The following is a 19,870-nucleotide window of genomic DNA, read 5'->3' as shown; positions in this document are numbered from 1 at the left end:
CTGGCCAACAATATGTGATCCAGTGTACATCCAACGCACTGCTGGGTAAGGGGAGGTTTTCTTGAGAGTTAAATAGGCGACGATCCTGAAACAAAATTTCCATACCGGCGGATAATGTGCATGTCTGCTCGCCTATTCACCACCCTCTACCTGTGACGCACCGTTCCGTCACCGGCCAGTCCGCCTGCAGTGCGGCTCGTTCCCATAACTCACATATTAGCTGCCACAAGAGAAAATTATGTTGTTCGCGAAGCTAGTGAGCGGCCTCCTGGCTCTTGCGGCCGGCGTCGCCGCCTACGGCAACCCGGGAGCCTGCTCTGGCGACTGCTGGGCCCACGACCCAGCTGTCATTCAGCGGTCTTCGGATGGTGTTTATTTCCGCTTCAACACCGGCTCCAAGATCGGCATCTGGAAGTCCTCTGCTCTGGAGGGACCTTGGGTATACCAGGGTGCGGCCATTCCGGCGGGCAGCAAGATCAATCTGGCTGGGAAGGATGATCTTTGGGTATGTGGCTCTCGAGGTCCTAGAAACAGGCTTCAGTAGAGTTTTCCGGGGAAGGGACCTGTGCCAGGCAGGAACTTGTTGTTTCAACTTTACGCCTGAATCGTAATCAGAAATTCATAACTGACGTTCCGGATACAGGCCCCAGATGTCCAGAAAGTTGGCAACAGCTACATCATGTACTACGCTGTGTCGACCTTCGGCTCGCAGAATTCTGCCATCGGTATGAAAATTCATGTCCCTGAATTTCACCATCAGATTTCTCCCCTTCTCTCGCTTGTCTAATGCCCTGTTCTTACTTGATACCTAGGCTATGCGACCTCTTCTACCATGGAGTACGGCTCCTGGACCGACCATGGCGCAACCGGCATTTCCTCCTCTTCGGGCAAGTCGTATAACGCCATCGATCCGAACTTAATCGCCGTAGGGTCCTCGTACCTGATGACCTTCGGCTCGTTCTGGGGCGATATCTACCAGGCGCCCATGTCGTCGGCGGCCACGTCGGCCACGGGCTCATCCTACAACCTCGCCTACCAGCCGTCGGGCTCGCACGCGCAGGAGGGCGCCTTCATGTGGTACCGGTCGGGCTACTACTACCTCTTCTGGAGCGAGGGCATCTGCTGCGGCTACGACTCCAGCAAGCCCGCTGCCGGCGCCGAGTACAAGATCCGCGTCTGCCGCAGCACCAGCGCCACCGGCGGCTTCGTCGACAAGAACGGCGCCAGCTGCACCAGCGGCGGCGGCACCACCGTTCTCGAGAGCCACGGCAATGTCTACGGGCCCGGCGGCCAGGGTATCTTCTCCGACGGAGCCCACGGCACCGTGCTGTACTACCACTATGGTAAGTCCTATTTCAATACCGATTTGTGAGAGGTGGCACCCCGACTAACAGCTCCCAAAAGCCAACACCAACATTGGTCTTGCGGACGCCAAGTACCAGTTTGGCTGGAACGTTATTGGCTGGTCTGGTGGCTGGCCGTCTGTATAGAAAGCTTCAAGGGTTTACCTACTTCGTAGGAAGCCATGGTTGCTACGTGTCCCATTCAGAGCTTGAGGGCCGACGGTTGAGCTTTTTGGCGCCATTCTTCATTGCATATATTTTATTTTGGCCACCTAGGTATATATTTTAAATCAATATGCAACCACTGCACAGTTGCTACGGCCAAGTGACTACGGAATCTAGTGTGTTTTCGATTTCTGGATTTTCCTCTCGTATCAATTCCAACATGACTTGCGCATTTCGTTTGATATCTTTCGAACTCCCAACCACTCCTCGATCCACCAGTAATGCCTCCGCCGTTACAACCCAAATCTGTTTCAAATCTGGTAGGTCGGGCAGGAGCAACTCTGCGTCGCCCAAGTTCAATGGGCCCATTGGGGGTCCTATTGCCAGGCTTGAGGGCAGAATCGTGACAGGTCCTTGGCGCCGCTGTTCTTCCTGGTCACTATGCGAGGATTTCCACGACAACTCCAGCCCAACCCTCTCACGTGGAGTATATGAGAGTTGATTACGTCTAGAGAGCCCTGGGATCCCTGGTCTCTTACGCCCCGTGCTGGTTCCTCCGACTAGCGGTTGAGATCTTGTCTGTACCCTTGAGTACCACTGGTCCACTGCACTTCTGCGGGACGTATACCCTTGGATCTGCCACAGCGTTGCAGCCTGTGACAAACCCCCTAAGTGCAGAATCGCACTGTAGACCTCATCGGCTGGTGGATCCCTTACGTAGCCCCGTAATGATCTCTCGACCCTGCCTGTATATGCTGGTGGTCGAAACTGTCTGACAAATGATGACAGGAACAAGGGGAAAATCTGATGCACGTTGAGCAGAGTCGCGTCATCATACGATTCCATGATCCTGCGCTCGATTGGGTTGAAAGTGAACACAGACCTCCTCAAGCCGTGGGGGTGATGTTTGACAAACCGTAAGTGTTCAGCTCGGTAGGTCTCGAAAAAGTGGAAAATCGTGAATATAACAGGTATCAAGCGCCTCCGCATGCGTTCGGCCTGAGGAGAAAATTGTTCGACCTGGGACGGAGTTGTGCGGAGGAAAATCTCCTTGACCACCCAATCCGTTATTAGTACAGATAGCTTGGTCGAGACCATCATTCGGTGCCGCAGCTGGCCAAGGTAGCCAAGGTCACCACGATTCATCGCGAATGGCGTTGGGAGGCGGTACAATCTATACGCATATATGGGAATGTGAGTCCGCAACAACGCCATAACGAAAATCGGTTCGTTGAACCTCACAAAATTGTACCATGCGTGTGATACGAGACGCAAATTGAGTAGGTCTGCAAATTGCAACTGACTACCAATCTTAACACGGATCTCATCAGGAAGGAGGAAGAACAAATTTGAAATGCTATATGTCTGTTAGCTCATGAAGTCTGTGTCTTCCTTGTGGTTGGGATTTCGCACTTGTTCTGGGCCATTGAAGGCTCGCGCGTTGGCGTACTCGGTCGCCGTTTCAGACCAGACAGAATATCGGAAAATCTTATGGGAGATTTATTTGATGCTGGCACCGATTTCTCTTTGACATCTTCTGTTCCCAATGTACTTCTTTTTGATAAGGGGAGCACGAAGGGGAAGCGAGGGGCGAAAGTTTTCGCTGGACTCAGCGTTACTGCAGAGCCAAATCTTTCAGCAATGTCTTGGAATATCTCATTGCCGGGTATAATGTATGCATACCCCGTTCCGGGTGTGCCTGCCGTGATATGGCCGTAGAAATCTCCAGTCTTTCGATCAATTACTGCGGCACCACAGTCACCTAGAGCAACAGGCCTCTCCAGGCGGATAGGATACACCTCCTGGAATTTGAACTTCCCAGCTGGACGTAAGAAAGTTGTTGTAGATGATAGCGTCCCAATGATCGCTCCACCTGAAGCGGTGATGGCCACAATATCTGTATCGCCTGGGAGGATGACGGAGCAACATTTGATGGTCACTAACCGCCGCATGCTCCCTTCAGTAAAGGAGACGGTGCAGGGACTTGTCGCCGGGTTATCAAGAGAGACAAGCGCATAGTCCATCACCGAATCGGGCAGAGTATCGGTACTGAAGGCGAGGTTGCCTACCTTACTGGGAGAGCTGACTAGTTTCGTTGAAGTGAAGACATCTGGCTTATAAGGGCCTGCACCGAAACTAATCTCGGATTCGACCTTGCCTTTTCCTTTTTCATCGGAACGAGCTGGCGAAGAAAACAATAGCCTTTCTTGTACCTGAGAATCAGCGGAGGCAACGCGCTGGAATGTTTCGACTCGGTCGCTATCATCATCGCTCTCCCAAATACTGGGCTCTTCGCTAGATTGGCTTGCGTGGCTAGTCGCAAGCAAATCTAATGAGCCCGAGGAATCTTCGTCGTCCGACTGCCCGTCGAAGTCACACTCATCAAGTGCTTCTTCTTCAGTGCTAAGGACTGAACTGCTCCCTACAAGACTCCGCACTGATGCGTGTCCAGCAGTGAGCTGATATGCTTTATCGTCAAAATAGACGACCAAACCACCTGTAGCAAGGCATTTCTTGCCTTCGACGTAAATGTAGAGCCTGCGACCGAGTGCATCACCGTCTTCCGAGCTTGTGAGTTTCCCACGTTCCTCGTAGTCTTCTGCTTCCTTCAACTGTTTCAACTTGTCAAAGTATCGATGAGAAGCGAACTCTGTCATATGCGGTGGATCCATGATGGGGATGACCCTTCTGCGGTCTGGTAAGACAGGAGTGTCCCCGAGGCCCACCCCGGTCCACTCTCTTAGTATACCGCTCTCTTTAATCGCTTTTCTGAGGCTTTTGCGCGCCTTCTGGTCTTCGGAACAGATGAGTATCGTGGGAACTGCACTATCCTCGGTGCGACCAATCATATACATCTCCAGTATGACCAGTGTCACGTTGGCACCGAAATGATCAAGGAATTCCTTGATCTTTGGCCGGATGATAAGCCAGACATCGCTCGCCCGACCCACCGGCCGCCAGCAGGTATACTTTCCCTTCTGTATCTCGCCTTGCTTTTCTCCTATACATTCCCGGGGCTTATCCCACTTGACTGGATCCTTTCGTAGGCCCAGGCGCAAGCTCAAGTCTGTCATGTCGTCATGCTCTCGTCCAATTTGACGGGCTCGTCGTATTATCGATCGCCTGACTCAAACGTCCTAAGCACTTAGCAATGTGACTATACTTTACAGATGCATGTTGAATCAGGTAGTGATTACTTCGACTACAGGCTGTCAGCCGATTGCTTTGACGTGGGGGAGAAGCAGAGATGTACCAAAATGCCTCCAGCTAAGCGCATCGTCGCTCAGCTCAGCTGAACCAGAATTGAGGGGTCGCGCAGATTGATGCACAGCCACTCATCGACAGCTAAATCGCCTCGACTAGGTGGTCAGGCAGACTTTGGTCTCAGCCTCACCTTTCCATACAGTGCAGATGCATTCCATGGCTAACGTCCTCCTGGAACTCTTCAGCATACAATCAGAACAACACGCCGTAGCACGCATCGCTCATTGTGTCCAATCCGCTGCCGAGACAACATGTCAAAATTGGATCAATCTATCGGCCAACCTCCATCACTGCAGGCCAAAAGAGCAATCATCGAGGGATTCTGGGGTGGCGTTCTCCCAGGGCAGCTTTCATACACCGACAAGGCTGCTGCTCCAGAACAGGTTTTGGACGCGTATTTCAACTTTTATCAACAACAGTGTGACTTGATCGGATTGCACGCCAATGGCAAATACTCCTCCATTACCACCCACGAGCATGTCTTGCAGGTCGCAAAACTGCTCATTCTGGGCCACACGCGGGATGAAGTATGCAGTGAGCTTGATGGAATGATACCAAACGCGGACAAGGTACAGCACGAGAGATCGGTCTACCTAGTCGCCCGACTTTTGCTCATGGTGCAGGTGGGCGAGATCCCACACGAATGGTCTGGGAGCCGACCAATATGTTGGCAAGATGCCGGCTCCACGATACGTGACGTTATTCGTGCCCGATTCTCGGACATCCCAGTGCTGGGCCACGAAAGAGTCAAGTTTGAGAAGGCCTTTAACGTATTGGGTCTCAACCGCATCGCGGGCATTGAGATACGCTGGACGTCAAACCTGGCGGACCACTTGCGTTTGATACACGATGACACTCTCCTGTGCGTTTTTCACCATTCTGGGTTTCTTCAGCGGCAGAATGACAAGTACGTGAAAACATCCCAAACACAAGCACTACTTGACTCTAATGGCAATTCAGTGACATATACCCCGATGGCTTGATCCAGGAGACTGCGCAGACTCTTGCTTTGCTCTTTCCCAAGTATGACCCGGGCGTTAGGGCATGGTACCAAAAAATGACTAGGACGACCAATATCGACTCCAGTCTGATGGATGTCGGCCAGTTGATAGCGGACGAACGCCAGATTGAGAACTTCCGGTACTGGCACGACCGTCTGGTGGTCTTGAAGCAGGTATTTGATGATTCTAGGCCTAGGACCATGATGCAGTGGTGGTATGATCGCCGCAACGGGGTCCAATGGTACACTTTTTGGGTTGCGATCGTAGTCTTAATCATGACATTGTTCTTTGGACTTGTACAGAGCATCGAAGGTGCATTACAAGTTTATATGAGCTTCCAGTCATCTTCTTAGATATTTGGTATCTTTCGTCGGATTCAAGATAGATTAATTGCTAAGTAGCAAAACATCGTCAAGGCGTACCCACTGGAGATCGGGCTGTTTGGATCAACCAAAAATTGCCAGAGCACTTGGTTGACTGTTCTATAGCTATCCTAGCCCAAGATACGGCAAAATTTCAAGCTTTTATGCGCATCCTGAAGCAACTCGTGAGCATATCGCCTCTAATGCTATGTCTTAAATCTGAGGACGACGTCGCATTGATTGCCGTATTCGAAGAAGCAGTCACAGTCGCAGGCGCAGAATTGTTCCTATGAATTGTTGTTTGCGAACATGGTCGTGGCGTCGACTAGGGCAATGAAACATAATATATTGACCCGAAGGTTGAACCATGTGCTGTTGATCTCTAAGTTCCAGGCGGGCAGTTGGTTGAACATACGGAAATATTGACAGCAGTCAGGTTGCAGTAGTCTGCTTTAGTGCCGTAATATGAACACCAGTTGCTAATTATTCCTGGAGTGGTCGGCGACGCTGGCGTGGCTGTGACATTGCATGAGAGGGGAGACACAGCAGCGGCCGGCGCCATCGCTGGAGTGAAAGAACACTGGGGTGGGCGGTCTAAGTACGGGGCCTGCGGTCAGAATGCTTCACCACTAATCGTGTAGAATCATATAAATTACCCGATTTAGATGGAGTCGCCTGGCATAACACCGATCTTGATCTTAAAGTGCGCACAGATCGTCACAGGACATGCCAACAAAAACTTCAAATGGAGGTTTCGATACAATGTCTAGCTGGAACACTGTCACACGGAGCTAGCCTAGATGGATTGTCAAGCAAATGAATACATAATCGGAGAAGCTTTAGCATTGGCAATATCTTGGTCCCGGTTCGTATTCTTTTCTTCCTTCCTCCTAAACTTCAGCCGCTCAAGCAGCACTTGCATCAAAGGAAAGTGCTCTCACTCGCAGTCCAGAGAACCCGTTCCGTGGTTGGGAGTACAGAAACCGCTGCAACAGCCATTGAGATCACTGTGGCAATCGCCTTATCAATATAAACAAAATAATGTTAGCTTCCGTTCAAAATCCGATTGTATTTTCGAGGGTAGATTAATCGATTACATATAGTAACAGTCAAGGAATCTTTCATGATGAAATGAGTACGTACCACCCGAGGGAATGCAGCGTTTTCCAAGGCCGCCATCAGCCAACTGGGATGGGGCAGCGATGGCCATGGCAGCCAGGAGACTGGCAAGGAAGGTACTGAAGAACTTCATTTTTAATAGGAGCAGAGCAAGAGTTCTAAGAAACTTTATGTGAATTGGTGCAATCCAGATTTTGGCTTCCTCCATGAACTTGAATTTGCAGGAGAGCGTCGACAGCTTTATATAATCATGGATCGCTGCTGCGCCCCAAAAAGGACCTGCAAAATTCTCCGAAGTCAATCTAGCAAGTTCTGTCCAATGTCCTAGATCGGATGTTCAAATTATTGGGTTTTCTGTCTGTAACGGGATATATGATGCGGTGACCCCATTCAACTGGGCTAACTTATGGCTCCTCCGGAGATCGGCAATAGGACCTATCCGGTGGTGAAGGCGGTGGGTGCTTAAACGTGTGGCATTAATGTATTCTTCAATCGACACGAAGATCACATACGTATTCCGAGCTTTGACAAGGTCGAGTTCGGGCATTCAACGAGATTGCAGTGCCGTAGGTTGTCACCAACAAGGTATCTCATTGGCAATCCCCTTCCGTGGTTCGCTCTAATCTGGTACGCCTTCATCATGCAGCTGTCTTCAGCTTCGTAAGCTATCGCTGCAATAAGTATCAAGTGTCGATGGAACGGGGTAAATATGTCTAGATGACGCGTTTCAATGAAACCATACCAAGCACATCTGACTGGGAGGTTCACATACCAGAGGTATGCAATGGCCACAATCGTAACACGCAAACTATGGACAACCGCTATTTGATACGAGTTGAACTGCGAATCTGTTGGATTTGAGCTGTGGTACAAAGCCACATACTGAGTGCGCATTTCGTATACAGTGTCGATCTTATATCTGACGTGAGGCTGATTTGTCAAATGGAGTCAGTGAACTCGCACAACTTTGCCGTAAGGGTGAACTTAACTCGACTGCATTCCAAAGCTTCAGCAGTTATCCCGCTGGATCGATCGTAAATTTTAAACATAGAGATTTTCAAAAATTAGTATCCATCTATCGGTAGCCGAGTTCGAATGGCCCTAATGCATATATTGTGAGAAACGGGCGGTCATATTATCGTGACGCAGCATTTAATTTAAAGAGGCTGCAGTCTGACATGACAGCTCCAATCATTCTGGTAAGACTCTTTGCTTTATGCCGGGTTTGCAGCGCAATTGGCTGAACCAATCTAACAAATGAATGGTTACCTGTAGCACCTTGGTAAACATCCATCAAGTAGATATTGCATGACGTCAATTCAAGAAACACTGTTGTTGTTGAGTTTCTATCGAGAGGAATGCGTATAAATGGCTTCAAGACTCTCCTGCCTTGATGTTCAGAAATTCCAATCCGCCATCTGAGTGTGTTGTCCGGCTCTTAAGCTCATTCCTACAAGACCGCAATCATGAAGTTCGCCACCGCTACCTTTGCCCTCTTCAGTGTGTTCGGTGTCTCGATAGCCGCGGCAGTGCCGGAGACCCAGCGCGTTGGGCTCGTCCAAAGAGCCGCTTCCGGGGAGCTTATTTTTGGCCGCTCCTTTCCCTGTGCCTCTAATGATCCGAGGACCTGCTGCGCGGTGAGTCCCTCTGCACTAATCTCTTACAGCATATCCCCCGGTGCTGACAAGTTTAACTCAGTGCCGTGGTGGGTTTGGAACATGTATCAGCGGTGTTTGCTCTTGCAATGGCGGAGACTGCTGAGTCCTAATCTACAGGCCATGGTTGTGGTACAAGAGAAGAAGAGCAATCAGTTGAGCGGGAGATTGTTCTTCGTGAAGACATAAGCGTGGAGGGAGGTTCATATCCTTTGTAGCCCACCTACTTGGGTAGTCATTCGTTGTTAGGGGCCTGGCCAGCTCATCAATCCAATACAATAATACCGGTAAAAAGCGTGTCTTTCTGTCCATCCCTTGTAGAGCGTGCTCCATGGTGAATTTCGGTTATCTAGTCATTAGGAATTACCAACTGACTTTCTGAAGTTACGCTACAACCTCCCCCGTACCTTTCATAACTGCATAGTACTAGCTCATCGTGGGTCTAATATGTAGGCATGCTCGTGTACTTCCTGACTAGATGACGCGTCCGGGATAACAATATTTCGACTACTTCCACGCTAGAACTTCAGTTTGCAGTGCAACATACCATGCACTGTCATCTTTAGCCCAGGAAATGAGCGCATCTCGCACTTGTTTCACTGTCTGTTCGTCTATTCCAACCCGACGCCAGCTTTCCCGAAAAGTATCGCCTAGCTCCAGCCTGCCCAAGATGCCGTTGACATACCACTCCCTCGCCTCTCTACTCGAATAAACTGTTGTTCCGGCCCCGACTCTGACCTTTCCCGCGGCAACATCGAAGCCGACTTGTTGAAACAGCGCTGGCATGTCTCCACCAGGCCAGCAAGCATTCGAATCTCCATTGCGCAAGGCCTTCACCGCATTACCAGCCCAGAGCCGGTCAAGGTCATAAGTGCGGGGATAGAAATGCAACTCAGCGGCATCACGAGATGCGAGGATTCCGCCGGGTTTAATGACTCGGCGCATTTCGGCCAATGCCCTAACACGCATATCCGCCGTCGCAAGATGAGGGAAGAGTTGTGAGTTATACACTACGTCGAAAGTGTCATCAGGGAATGGAAGGCCTGCAAGAAGATCTGCATTCTGGAAAGCGATAGTAGCAAGTGAGTATGAGCTCAAGCTCGCCTCTTTCTGAGCATCGTGGGCTGCCTTCCTGGCTTGTTCCAAAACCTGATCGGATATGTCGACCCCGATAATTGAACCTTGGAATGCGAGACGACCGAACCCGGTAGTGATAGTCCCAGGTCCACACCCAACATCTAGAATCATGTCGGTAGGCTTAATCTCGGGCCGCAGGAAATTCGCGTCAGTGTCCACAGTCCTGGACGCGTGGCTGGAGATTGTAGCCCTGGAGTACCCTTGCGAGTAATTAGTTTCCGGTGCTGCCATGTCGAAGTGAGGACGTTGATAGTAGGACGTTTCCAGCAGAGGAATTCAATAGAATCCTCGGGGTGCATGACAACGCTTGTATATATGTGAGTGGACCGTCGCTACATAGCACTTCGATAGAGTGGGGTCTGCGGACTTGAGCCAAGGTGTTGATTGGAGGTCCGGAGCTGAGATCAACTGACCGGAGTTGATTGCAGCAGCTGATTGGCAAATCGGTGCTGACTTCGCTAGTGGAACTCAAACCTCGATGCTTCGCCCGAGTGACGTCGAAAAGCCCACCACTTGACAGTGATCAAGTGCACTTCAACACCGACGGATCTGGACCTGGCTGGCATACACCGTCACCATGAGGGCCGCAAGATATGCTCGCTCTCGGCAGAAGGCCTGTCAACAATGTTCTGGTGCCAAGGCAAAGTGCGACCTTCAAGAAAAATGTTGCAGTAGGTGCGCTGCGCGAGGCCTGAGCTGCGTATATCCTCAGAGCCCATCCATTCACCAGGACGGGCACATGAACAAATCAGCTACGAGAAAACACACCCAACTGGTTGACCAAGTTCATGATTGGAGCGATACCGGATCGCCAAGATCCGTTGTCACCCAGACCACTGCCATCGGCTCTTCGACCACAGCATTCGACAATGACAGTTTGAAGGGCTACCCGGGTCCAGAAGTCAGAGTGACTGATTCACTGGCAAGAGAGACGAAGGATTCGGGCTGCACAGCGTTGGAGTTGGTGTGTCCTATCAACGCCGATGAGATTGGCAGTCGCTGGCTGAACCCATATGTTCCTGTTCCGGGCCAAAAGACGAAACAGTATCCTCAAAACATCAAGGCATTAATCAGTAGAATACTCAAATCATATACATCCATCACCGTACGCGGGCGTGGAACTCCACCATTCATCCACTTCTCACACGCCACCCCCCCTTCAGCAAGACCACCACTTTCGACTTGCCTGACGCTGGCGCGGATTTGTGACCGGAGACTCCCCTCTACCGAGAGTGTGGCAGTGGAGCTTTTGCAGAGGGAAATGGACAAGCTCTACGAGCAATACAAAACTTACAGCGATTCGACGCTGCTTTCTGCATTTCAAGCTTATCTACTCTACTGTATGATTCTCTTCTTCAAACTCAATTCTTCTGGGTTCGGGACTGTCCAGCAAGCAATGATGAATCTCCAGGAAATAGCTTGCTCCTGTTGCCGCAGTGGACTTGTGTGTGTAGCTGAACAGCAGCGTACTCGCCCAAGGTGGGAGAGTTGGATCGCCGCGGAAGCAAAACGCCGAACTTTGTATACCATGTATCTGTTCGACGGCATGGTTTCTACACAAGCAGGTCTGCCGACATATTTCGGCACTGAGTTGCAAGGACTGCCCGCCCCTACGCCCGGCTTTTTATGGAAGACGGAATCCGTGCAGCAGTGGGAGACGGCATATAACAGGTACTTGGCAGATTGGACTCGAGGAGGTCTGCGGATCGATGAGCTTTGGCCGATACCTGCGGAATTAGAGCAAGCCGAGATTCTCGCACGGCATCAAAGAGTCGACCAGTGGCTAGAGGATGTCGATGAGTTTGGGACAATGCTTTATGCAGTCTCCAGCTCTACACATGATGTAGATGAGTGAGGGGCTGGCAGTAACGTTGAGAGACAGTCATCGCTGCTAGTCGTGCGCGCGATGTGGTACCCGCTATTGTACGAGCCACGAATGAACTCTTTCAGGAATTATCTCTGCGATGAACGAATAATAAAACTGGCAAGTTCGGTGCTGTTGGCAAACATCTCGCGACATAGCACCGATGGTCCGTGGTGCTCGCTAAAAGCGGATTCGCCCCTAACTCGGGCCAGTCTAGCCTGAACCCCGCTCAGTCACTGCACAATCGAACGGTGACAGGGGAGATGAGCAGGAACATCTGCAAAGGGTGCATCTGAGATCAGCTCGAGAAGGGCAATAGAATCGAGACAGGGCTGCACTAGAACGGCCCGTACCATGGTTTTCTCCGTCGCGACACAACCGGCTTCCATGAGCCCATCGTCCATCATGGCCTTGATTCAATCCAGGACCCCGCAACGCTTCCACAAGGGTAAGCTACTTGAGAACGTCGACTGTTTCAGCACCGGGCCGGGGGTGTTCTGCCCACCGGCAACCATGATGGCGCAGTGCCGCAGGAGGCTCCCTAAAGCGCCTTTGAAACGTCAGGGGCCAAGAGGAGTCCGGATGATGGACTCATCTGTAAGTACGGATCAAGATCAGTAGTTTCTGTTCACAATAAGATTTTTTTCTCGGCATCACTTCATTCATTTGCCGTATTCATTCTCAACATTCCTTCTCTCGTTATGACTGCTGGTTTCAGGGTATAGGGACTTTTTCAGAAATAGTTACAGTTGCCTTTTTTGGATAGTATTTGGAGGTTGGTTTTCAGTCTTAATCATGATGCGCAGAACCGGGCTTGCAAGTCTCTGCTTGGCAGTCGGTGCCGCAGTAGCGGCTGTTGATCCCATCACAGCAAAGGTATGCAGTTATCAGCCCTTTGCTTGCCAGCATCGACTAACATAAACGACTGTTCTACTAGGGTCAATACTTCTTTCATTCCAATGGCACGCAGTTCTTCATTCGAGGTGTAGCCTACCAGCAAGGCGTCGGGGTTGGAGGGCAGGTCGACCCCAGCACACAAACATTCATAGACCCGTTAGCGGACACCACAAGCTGCAAGCGCGACATACCACTATTACAACAGCTCAACACCAACACCATCAGGGTCTACGCCGTTGACCCCACAGCGGACCACACGGAGTGCATGTCAGCACTGGACGATGCTGGTATCTATGTTATCGCCGATCTCAGTGCACCTGATGTGGGCGATTCAATCAATCGAGACACTCCTACATGGAACACGGCCTTGCTCGACCGATACAAGGGCGTAATCGACAACTTGGCCGCATTTCCAAACACTCTTGGCTTCTTCGCCGGCAATGAAGTCACCAACAACAACACCAACACACAGGCCTCAGCCTTCGTGAAAGCCGCCGTCCGCGACAGCAAGGCCTATATCGCCTCAAAGAACGTTGGCCGTTGGCTTGGCGTTGGCTACGCGACGAACGACGACGCCGATACTCGTGACTTGCTGGCTAACTACTTCAATTGCGACGACCCTGCAGCTGCCGTGGACTTTTGGGGATACAACATCTACGAATGGTGTGGTGAAAGCACATTTGAGTCAAGCGGTTACCAGGAACGCACTGCGGCCTTCCAGAACTTTTCGGTGCCTGCGTTCTTCAGCGAATACGGGTGCAACAACCCAGGGGGAGGTGAGGCGCGCATCTTTCAGGAGACCGGGGTTCTGTACAGTAACCTCATGAACACGGTGTGGAGCGGTGGTATCGTGTACGAGTTCTTTCAGGAACAGAACGACTTCGGTAAGCATAGTAGATGAAGCATCTCCAGGCGTTGCTAACAGTCTTACTCAGGTCTGGTGTCGGTCTCGAATGGACAGGTTACTCCTCGAAAGGACTTCGCCGTTCTAGCAAAGCAGCTCGAGGCGTCCAAGAATGCCGGCAGCAATCAAAGTCTCCCCATGAGCCTGTACACCCCAACCAATACTCCCCGCGACTGCCCCAAGGTTGCAGCCGGAAGCTGGGAGGCGTCATCTGTGCTGCCGCCCACACCCAACACCACTGTCTGTGATTGCATGGCCCAATCACTCCAGTGCGTCGTGTCATCCAGCGTCGACGCAAAGAGCATGGGTGCGCTCTTCGGGACCGTATGTGGACTTGACTCGAAGGCCTGTGACGGCATCGCGTCGGATGCCAGCTCGGGCACGTACGGAGCGTTCAGCATGTGTAACAGCACGCAGCAACTGAGCCATGTGCTCAACCAATACTACCTTAACCAGGGAAAGAGCGCTTCAGCATGTGGTTTCGATGGTCAAGCCGAACTGCTGAGCTCGACGACAGCAGCAGACCCCAGGTGCGGAGCAGTGCTAGCGGAAGCGCCGTCAAGCACCGGTACGCCGATCCCAGGAACTGGAAACGGAAGCGGGAGTGGGAACAGCAGCGGCGGCGGCTCCAGTGGTGGCAGTTCAAGCGGAGGCAGTACCAGCGGAAGCGGCAATGGTTCAAGCTCGGGCGGCAGTGGCACCAGTGGAAACAGCGTGACGAATAGTGGAAGCTCGGGTAGCTCTGCCAGTTCCAGTGCATCTGGCGCATTTGGCAGTTCTGGCGTCGCCGTACGCTCTGATGCCGCCGGCTGTATGATGGCTATGGTCATGCTTGGAGCGGGCCTTGCAGTATGGTAAAATTTTCCGACCCAAATCAGAACAACAGAACGGGCTAGAGAGAAGGTTGAGCCTTCAGGATATTTCAAGCAATTAGACTTACGCGCGATAAATATCTATAAACTTGCACATATATGTGCACATACTCACAGGTGATATGAGTTCCATTAGCCTACTATATGGCGATGCAAGCTTGATTTCGTACGTAGTCCAACTGTTTGAATAAACTTAGTACTACACCCTCAGGTGTATTGATGTGTCGCCGCTAAACAATTCTTTTGTTGCTGACTGACAGCAACTAATATGCGCCTATAAATTCAACGTCAGAAAGTAGAGCACCCCTTGAACTAGAATGCAGCTCATGTTGTCTATTTTCATAACAACCTCATCGATATAGTGTCCCATTGTTCTCTGGGCAGCCAACGGCAGAGTAAAGAAAGTTCGAAATCACACATAATGAAAAACTTCTCTTAGATCAACAATCAGGGCGCTCGTTGTGTTACGGTCAAACGGCTCCCCTCTGATTTTGACCAACATATCTCGTGATATGCAGTCTCTCCGGAGAATCCCTGACAAATGGAGAGGGGCAGAACCCACGTGCCTCTCCCGCGCTATAGCATTGAGGCGCATGCCCTGACACCTTGTCATTGTAAAAGTGCAATCTTACTAGCATATGCATGACTGACTAATATGTGTCACCCTAAAGTGCACTCCATGGATGACTGACTAGTGCACTTAAGCTCACCTGGACGTGCGTAATTAAGGCCGGCATCAGTCCAGGGAGCATAGGACGAGGCGGAAGCTGACATGCAGCGGGTTAGGCTACTAGGTCGTTATGGTCCTGGTACGTTGTATGATTTAAAATTTCGGCGCGGATTTTCGTCTAGATCATTGGCTGTAGCAGTACAACCTTGTTTTCACCCGCGGCAAAGCAGCGGCACAGGATGAAAAAAACCAACCAGCCCCAGGGAAATATGTTGCCAGTCCCCACAACGATGACAACTTATATGCATAGCACTTTGGTTCGATTAACGTACCGAACGACTACCCCTAGGCAAGATCTATACGACCTTGAAGACGGCAAGTCTATTCCGCAGACTTGGGGTTAATTAAGAGTAAGCAGGCAGCATATCTCCGCTTTTTGTTGCCAAGCATATGAACACCAGGGAACGGTTACGAGTTACTGCGCCGCCAAGCTAGTGATGCACGAGCATTCGTGATGATCCAAGTATTGAAATTGACCTTGCTCATGTCTACATTCGTCTGGCTCGAGATAGATGGGAAAGGGCCGACCTGCGCGCGGTCGTATCTATAAAACGAGCTCTTCCGCCGCGAAGAACGGATAATCTAACTCCCAATCATTGTCTTCGCATTGCACCCTAACCACCATAACAATTGGCCCATAATTGGAACAGAACCAAGCTTCAATATGCAGCTCACCGATCTTCCAGCACTACTTGCTGCGTTCGCAGCCTTTTCTGCCCAAGTCCAGGCAGTGCCTACTAGGGATTCCACCACATTGGAGTCACGTCAAGGTTTTGAAAGCGACTGTAAGATGATCGAGCAGATTTACCAACTGCGAAACCAAGTATTAAACATATTCAGGTATCGTAACCTATGTCGTCCAGCCTGGCGACTATTGCAACAAGATCCGCGATCACTTCAATGACGTGTGGTCGCTCGAAGACTTGTATGTATCATTACCAGTGCGATTACCAGGCCCACACTGATTGATTTGTGTTAGTTACAAATGGAATCCCCAAGTCGACGTGAGTCACAATCATACGGCCGGACGTGAGCACTACTGACAACTTCACAGAGCTTCTGCTCCAACCTGTACCCAGGGGAGGTAGTTTGCGTGGGCACGAAAGACAGCCCGACTATCCCGCCTTCGTGCCCGGTACCGGTCCAGCCAGGCTTGGTCAGTAACTGTGTCAAGTGTTACACGATCAAGGAGAATGACAACTGCGGAGCTATCGAATTGGCCCAAGGAATTTCAGATGAAGACTTCCGCCTGTGGAACCCCAGTATCAACGCAGCATGCTCCAACCTCCTCATCAACAACAACTATTGTGTTGGTGTCTGAGAAAGCGCTCATTATTCCTCCATTTGAGCTTCGCTTTGACCGAAATATCACTTGGGAAAGAAGCCACTAAGTTTATTAGGGGTGGAGAAGTGTTCATATATGAGTTAATCTTAAACCTAATAGAAAAAGCTAAATCGAAAATTTCAAGCTATATTGGAATGGGAGATCTGTGCAAAGGTACCCTCGGCGACACTGTGAAGTATGAGGAAATTAAGTATCTGAGTAGATCAGGCTCGATTTGAGTGTGGAGGGCGCTTCAATGCATCAAACAGGAAGAATGCACTTTATTTCTCTCTCCCGTTCTTTTACTAGACTACGTACTCGTCTCTATACTCAGCTATTCAACCGGGACTATATAGGACTGGGCCGAGAAATTTTTTTAGGTGCAAACTGTCCTAACCAAAAACTCCAGTATCAGGCATGGCAGATTTCAGGCAATATCGAGTCGCATTTTAGCAGATAGATTTCAAATCACGTAGAGAACATCGGTCTGTATCTGTTATCGTACGAAATTTGTAAGTGCTTGTTGGCAAGCTTTTCATCAACTTGAGAATGGGCCATCAAACGAGACACTTCTTAAATGGTACTGTGTGTTTCGAGGTGAACGACGCATTATACATCCTTGTTGACTTGTTACATGTTCTAAAATGAGCTCATACGATAGGTGATCCACCCCTCGTGTGAATAGCAAACGCCCACAGTTATGGAGGGAGCTTTTCTTTCCTCTCCTCTTATCTTGAGATTTTTTCAATATCACAGGATTTATAGCAGGCCCGCAAGTCAGCTTTGGTGCCGTGACAATCAGTACGTTTCCCTAGTGGTCTTTATCTATATCGTCCTTTAAACAGTTAATTATCCGTTACACGCAGTACACTGCTACCACGAGCGAACTCGACGGTATCTGAGGAAGGCATTAGAAGCGCTTGAAATGTCAGTTTATTCACGCCCTAAATTAATAAGCACACATATTTAAGCCGCTATTTAAAATATTTTGGTTTGTTCGGGGCCTTCGCGAACTGAACGGGTAAAATTGGGTGTTTACTGTCAGCGGAGGCGGGAAAGTTAGTATAGTACCATCTTTAAGCGCCGGGATGACGTTTGTAAGCACTTGAGCATATAGTCATATCTTAAAGTACTTGTTCATTCTTAAAGCGAGCTTTGATTGATATTGTATCGAAAGCTAACCACCAGTACGGCAGGCTACAACAATATTACTATAAAACTAGTCCTGCTTTAATAATTTCCGGTAACTTAAGGTCCGAAAGGCGGAACTTCAACCGCAAATCGAGCATGACAACTAGAAAAGTAAATGTAAGTATGAAAGCCGGAGATCACTAGACAGGAGATAATGGTCGAAACTCACTCTGCGGTGTTCACAGCGTCGTCCGGATCTACCAAGGCGAGTGCTTTGCAAGCTTCGACGCCGTTGGCGTGATCGTAGGTACGCAGCACCTCTGCGAAGTGCGTTGCCTCGTGGATAAGAGTGCTTTTCAAAATTTGATCAGAACTTGCCTTCCTGACAAGAGACGTGATAATTCACTTACTCCCACTGCGAACGATGCTGGCCCTTCGGCGGGACAACAGCTTCATTAAAGTACACGCTGCAAATACTCATGTGTCCGTATGTGTTAGTAGGTGTTGCGATCACAAAATCGTTTTGGCAGTCACAAGCATAACTGAATTTTGTTGCAAGATCAGGCGCAAATTTCTGAAGCATAGGTCTCAGCATTTCGTATAATGGGTCCAACTTCTAACCCATCGAGCATTTCTCACCTTGAAGGCATTCAGAACCTTGTTATATCTTTCGGTACTGAAAGCACCAAAGAAAGCTGTTTGGAGGTCACTTCCATTGGGGTTGTCCTCCAGATACTCTATGACCGTATAAGATTTGTTGGTGGCGCGATCGATAGCTGTCTCCAGCGTGGCAATCTGCGACTGGGTGCAATTCGGGAAGGTTGCTGCCAAGCTTCCCGTCAGCAGAGAAAGAGCGCTGAAAAGATGAAAACCTCGCATGATTGCTTGTGAGATTAAGCCAACAGGATTGGAAGAATCAAGTCATGATTTCAAAAGTCTATTTGGCTCTTGGTGCACATTATGTACTTGTGGAGTGATCTCGCCCCGGTTTCTTGGCGCACGTCTTTTCAGGAAGGTAGGCGGCGCGCATTGGCCAATTTCGAGATCAGGTTGCACTGTCTCGTATTGAAGATTATGCTGGCGAATTGGCAATAGCCATTCGGGATGCCACAGTCACAGCCCCTACAGCGGTTACATGATATTGGCGTGATTGCAGCTGGAATTGCTTGCTCAACGAGAGAACATGGTTCCTACACTGGGCAAAGCTGGGAAACCGACGGCTATTTTGAGACCGATATCTCGCTCTTGTACTAAGAGTTGGCGCACTTCACAGTATCGTGAATCTTCAGTGCCCCCAAAGAAACTGGTCGTGAATTGACCAGAGATAATAGTCATTCTTCGAGACATCTCTGCCTTCCCAGCGACCCACGTTTCTTCATATAAGGAAAGGACCCATCACATAAATGACTGAGGAAATATGGAAACTCGCCACTCTTGGCATTGCTCTCTACGTTCAGCTTCAAGGACGATTGCATGCATGCATATAGCACGAACAGGCGCTCGAATCAAATCAATGGCATGCCCTGCAGTTAGGTAGTGAAACTAGCATTCCAATGCGGCAGACTTGGGGCCCCTACGGAAATTGAACCGACGTAGTAGAGGGATACTCGTTCTGTATGCAACCTAGAGGTAGGAGATGGATGGATATATGGCTGCATAAGACTTCGCTGTTAGCTTTGAGCGCTAAAAGACTTGTAAGATCAGGCCAAGACTGACATCCGTTGGTGGAATGACTGTCTAATGTTCTCTGCTACAGAAGGGTCACAACATTTGCTGCTGAGTTTGTTGCATAGGTGCTCCGTAAATCTCTTGTACACCGCATCTACAGTAAATTAGATATAGCTTACGCGACCCCAAAGGCCCGAACTTTACCTTGGCTCATGAGACCTCGATTCAGGAAGTCTTGGACTCTTTCCTTGCAGACTCGACAACGGTGGTTGAGTCCGTACGTCTCGAAGCTTTCGGGGCTTAAAATAGTAATTTTCATGGTTGCAGCTTAGGTTGCCCTAAAACGCAGGCGTTGCTGATGTTTACATGGAGGTCAGCTTCTAAAGATCGTCCAAACGGGATGCTATGGGAGGGAGGCTCACGTGACACACGGT

At 49.9% G+C, this 19,870-nt stretch overlaps 8 protein-coding genes across 8 annotated transcripts; 5 read left to right on the top strand and 3 right to left on the bottom strand.

Annotated features, from left to right (window-relative positions):
* Positions 1-238: 238 nt before the first annotated feature.
* On the top strand, positions 239-1,490 carry JN550_013405 (uncharacterized protein; the record flags this gene model as incomplete). Its single annotated transcript, XM_049311988.1, has 4 exons — positions 239-505; positions 644-725; positions 813-1,343; positions 1,405-1,490. 4 exons carry the CDS (start codon positions 239-241, stop codon positions 1,488-1,490), a joined length of 966 nt encoding a protein of 321 aa, XP_049164640.1.
* A 578-nt stretch (positions 1,491-2,068) lies between these two features.
* On the bottom strand, positions 2,069-4,582 carry JN550_013404 (uncharacterized protein; the record flags this gene model as incomplete). Its single annotated transcript, XM_049311987.1, has 3 exons — positions 2,069-2,121; positions 2,174-2,865; positions 2,922-4,582. The coding sequence occupies 3 exons, from the start codon at positions 4,580-4,582 to the stop codon at positions 2,069-2,071; spliced, it is 2,406 nt and encodes an 801-aa protein (XP_049164639.1).
* A 441-nt stretch (positions 4,583-5,023) lies between these two features.
* On the top strand, positions 5,024-6,428 carry JN550_013403 (uncharacterized protein; the record flags this gene model as incomplete). Its single annotated transcript, XM_049311986.1, has 3 exons — positions 5,024-5,634; positions 5,733-6,085; positions 6,262-6,428. 3 exons carry the CDS (start codon positions 5,024-5,026, stop codon positions 6,426-6,428), a joined length of 1,131 nt encoding a protein of 376 aa, XP_049164638.1.
* Positions 6,429-9,416: 2,988 nt separating this feature from the next.
* JN550_013402 (uncharacterized protein) lies at positions 9,417-10,277 on the bottom strand (the record flags this gene model as incomplete). Its single annotated transcript, XM_049311985.1, has 1 exon — positions 9,417-10,277. One exon carries the CDS (start codon positions 10,275-10,277, stop codon positions 9,417-9,419), a length of 861 nt encoding a protein of 286 aa, XP_049164637.1.
* Positions 10,278-10,623: 346 nt separating this feature from the next.
* Positions 10,624-11,901, top strand: JN550_013401 (uncharacterized protein; the record flags this gene model as incomplete). The annotated part of the gene is made up of 1 exon (XM_049311984.1): positions 10,624-11,901. One exon carries the CDS (start codon positions 10,624-10,626, stop codon positions 11,899-11,901), a length of 1,278 nt encoding a protein of 425 aa, XP_049164636.1.
* Positions 11,902-12,705: 804 nt separating this feature from the next.
* JN550_013400 (uncharacterized protein) lies at positions 12,706-14,569 on the top strand (the record flags this gene model as incomplete). The annotated part of the gene is made up of 3 exons (XM_049311983.1): positions 12,706-12,786; positions 12,848-13,691; positions 13,743-14,569. The coding sequence occupies 3 exons, from the start codon at positions 12,706-12,708 to the stop codon at positions 14,567-14,569; spliced, it is 1,752 nt and encodes a 583-aa protein (XP_049164635.1).
* A 1,408-nt stretch (positions 14,570-15,977) lies between these two features.
* On the top strand, positions 15,978-16,634 carry JN550_013399 (uncharacterized protein; the record flags this gene model as incomplete). Its single annotated transcript, XM_049311982.1, has 4 exons — positions 15,978-16,098; positions 16,154-16,238; positions 16,293-16,317; positions 16,368-16,634. 4 exons carry the CDS (start codon positions 15,978-15,980, stop codon positions 16,632-16,634), a joined length of 498 nt encoding a protein of 165 aa, XP_049164634.1.
* A 1,251-nt stretch (positions 16,635-17,885) lies between these two features.
* JN550_013398 (uncharacterized protein) lies at positions 17,886-18,647 on the bottom strand (the record flags this gene model as incomplete). Its single annotated transcript, XM_049311981.1, has 4 exons — positions 17,886-17,931; positions 17,998-18,120; positions 18,179-18,342; positions 18,408-18,647. 4 exons carry the CDS (start codon positions 18,645-18,647, stop codon positions 17,886-17,888), a joined length of 573 nt encoding a protein of 190 aa, XP_049164633.1.
* Positions 18,648-19,870: the final 1,223 nt, after the last annotated feature.

This window comes from Neoarthrinium moseri, assembly GCF_022829205.1.
Source record: "Neoarthrinium moseri strain CBS 164.80 chromosome Unknown scaffold114_Wmoseri_CBS_16480, whole genome shotgun sequence".
Lineage (NCBI taxonomy): Eukaryota > Fungi > Ascomycota > Sordariomycetes > Amphisphaeriales > Apiosporaceae > Neoarthrinium > Neoarthrinium moseri.
This window is presented reverse-complemented; position numbering and strand designations above follow the sequence as displayed.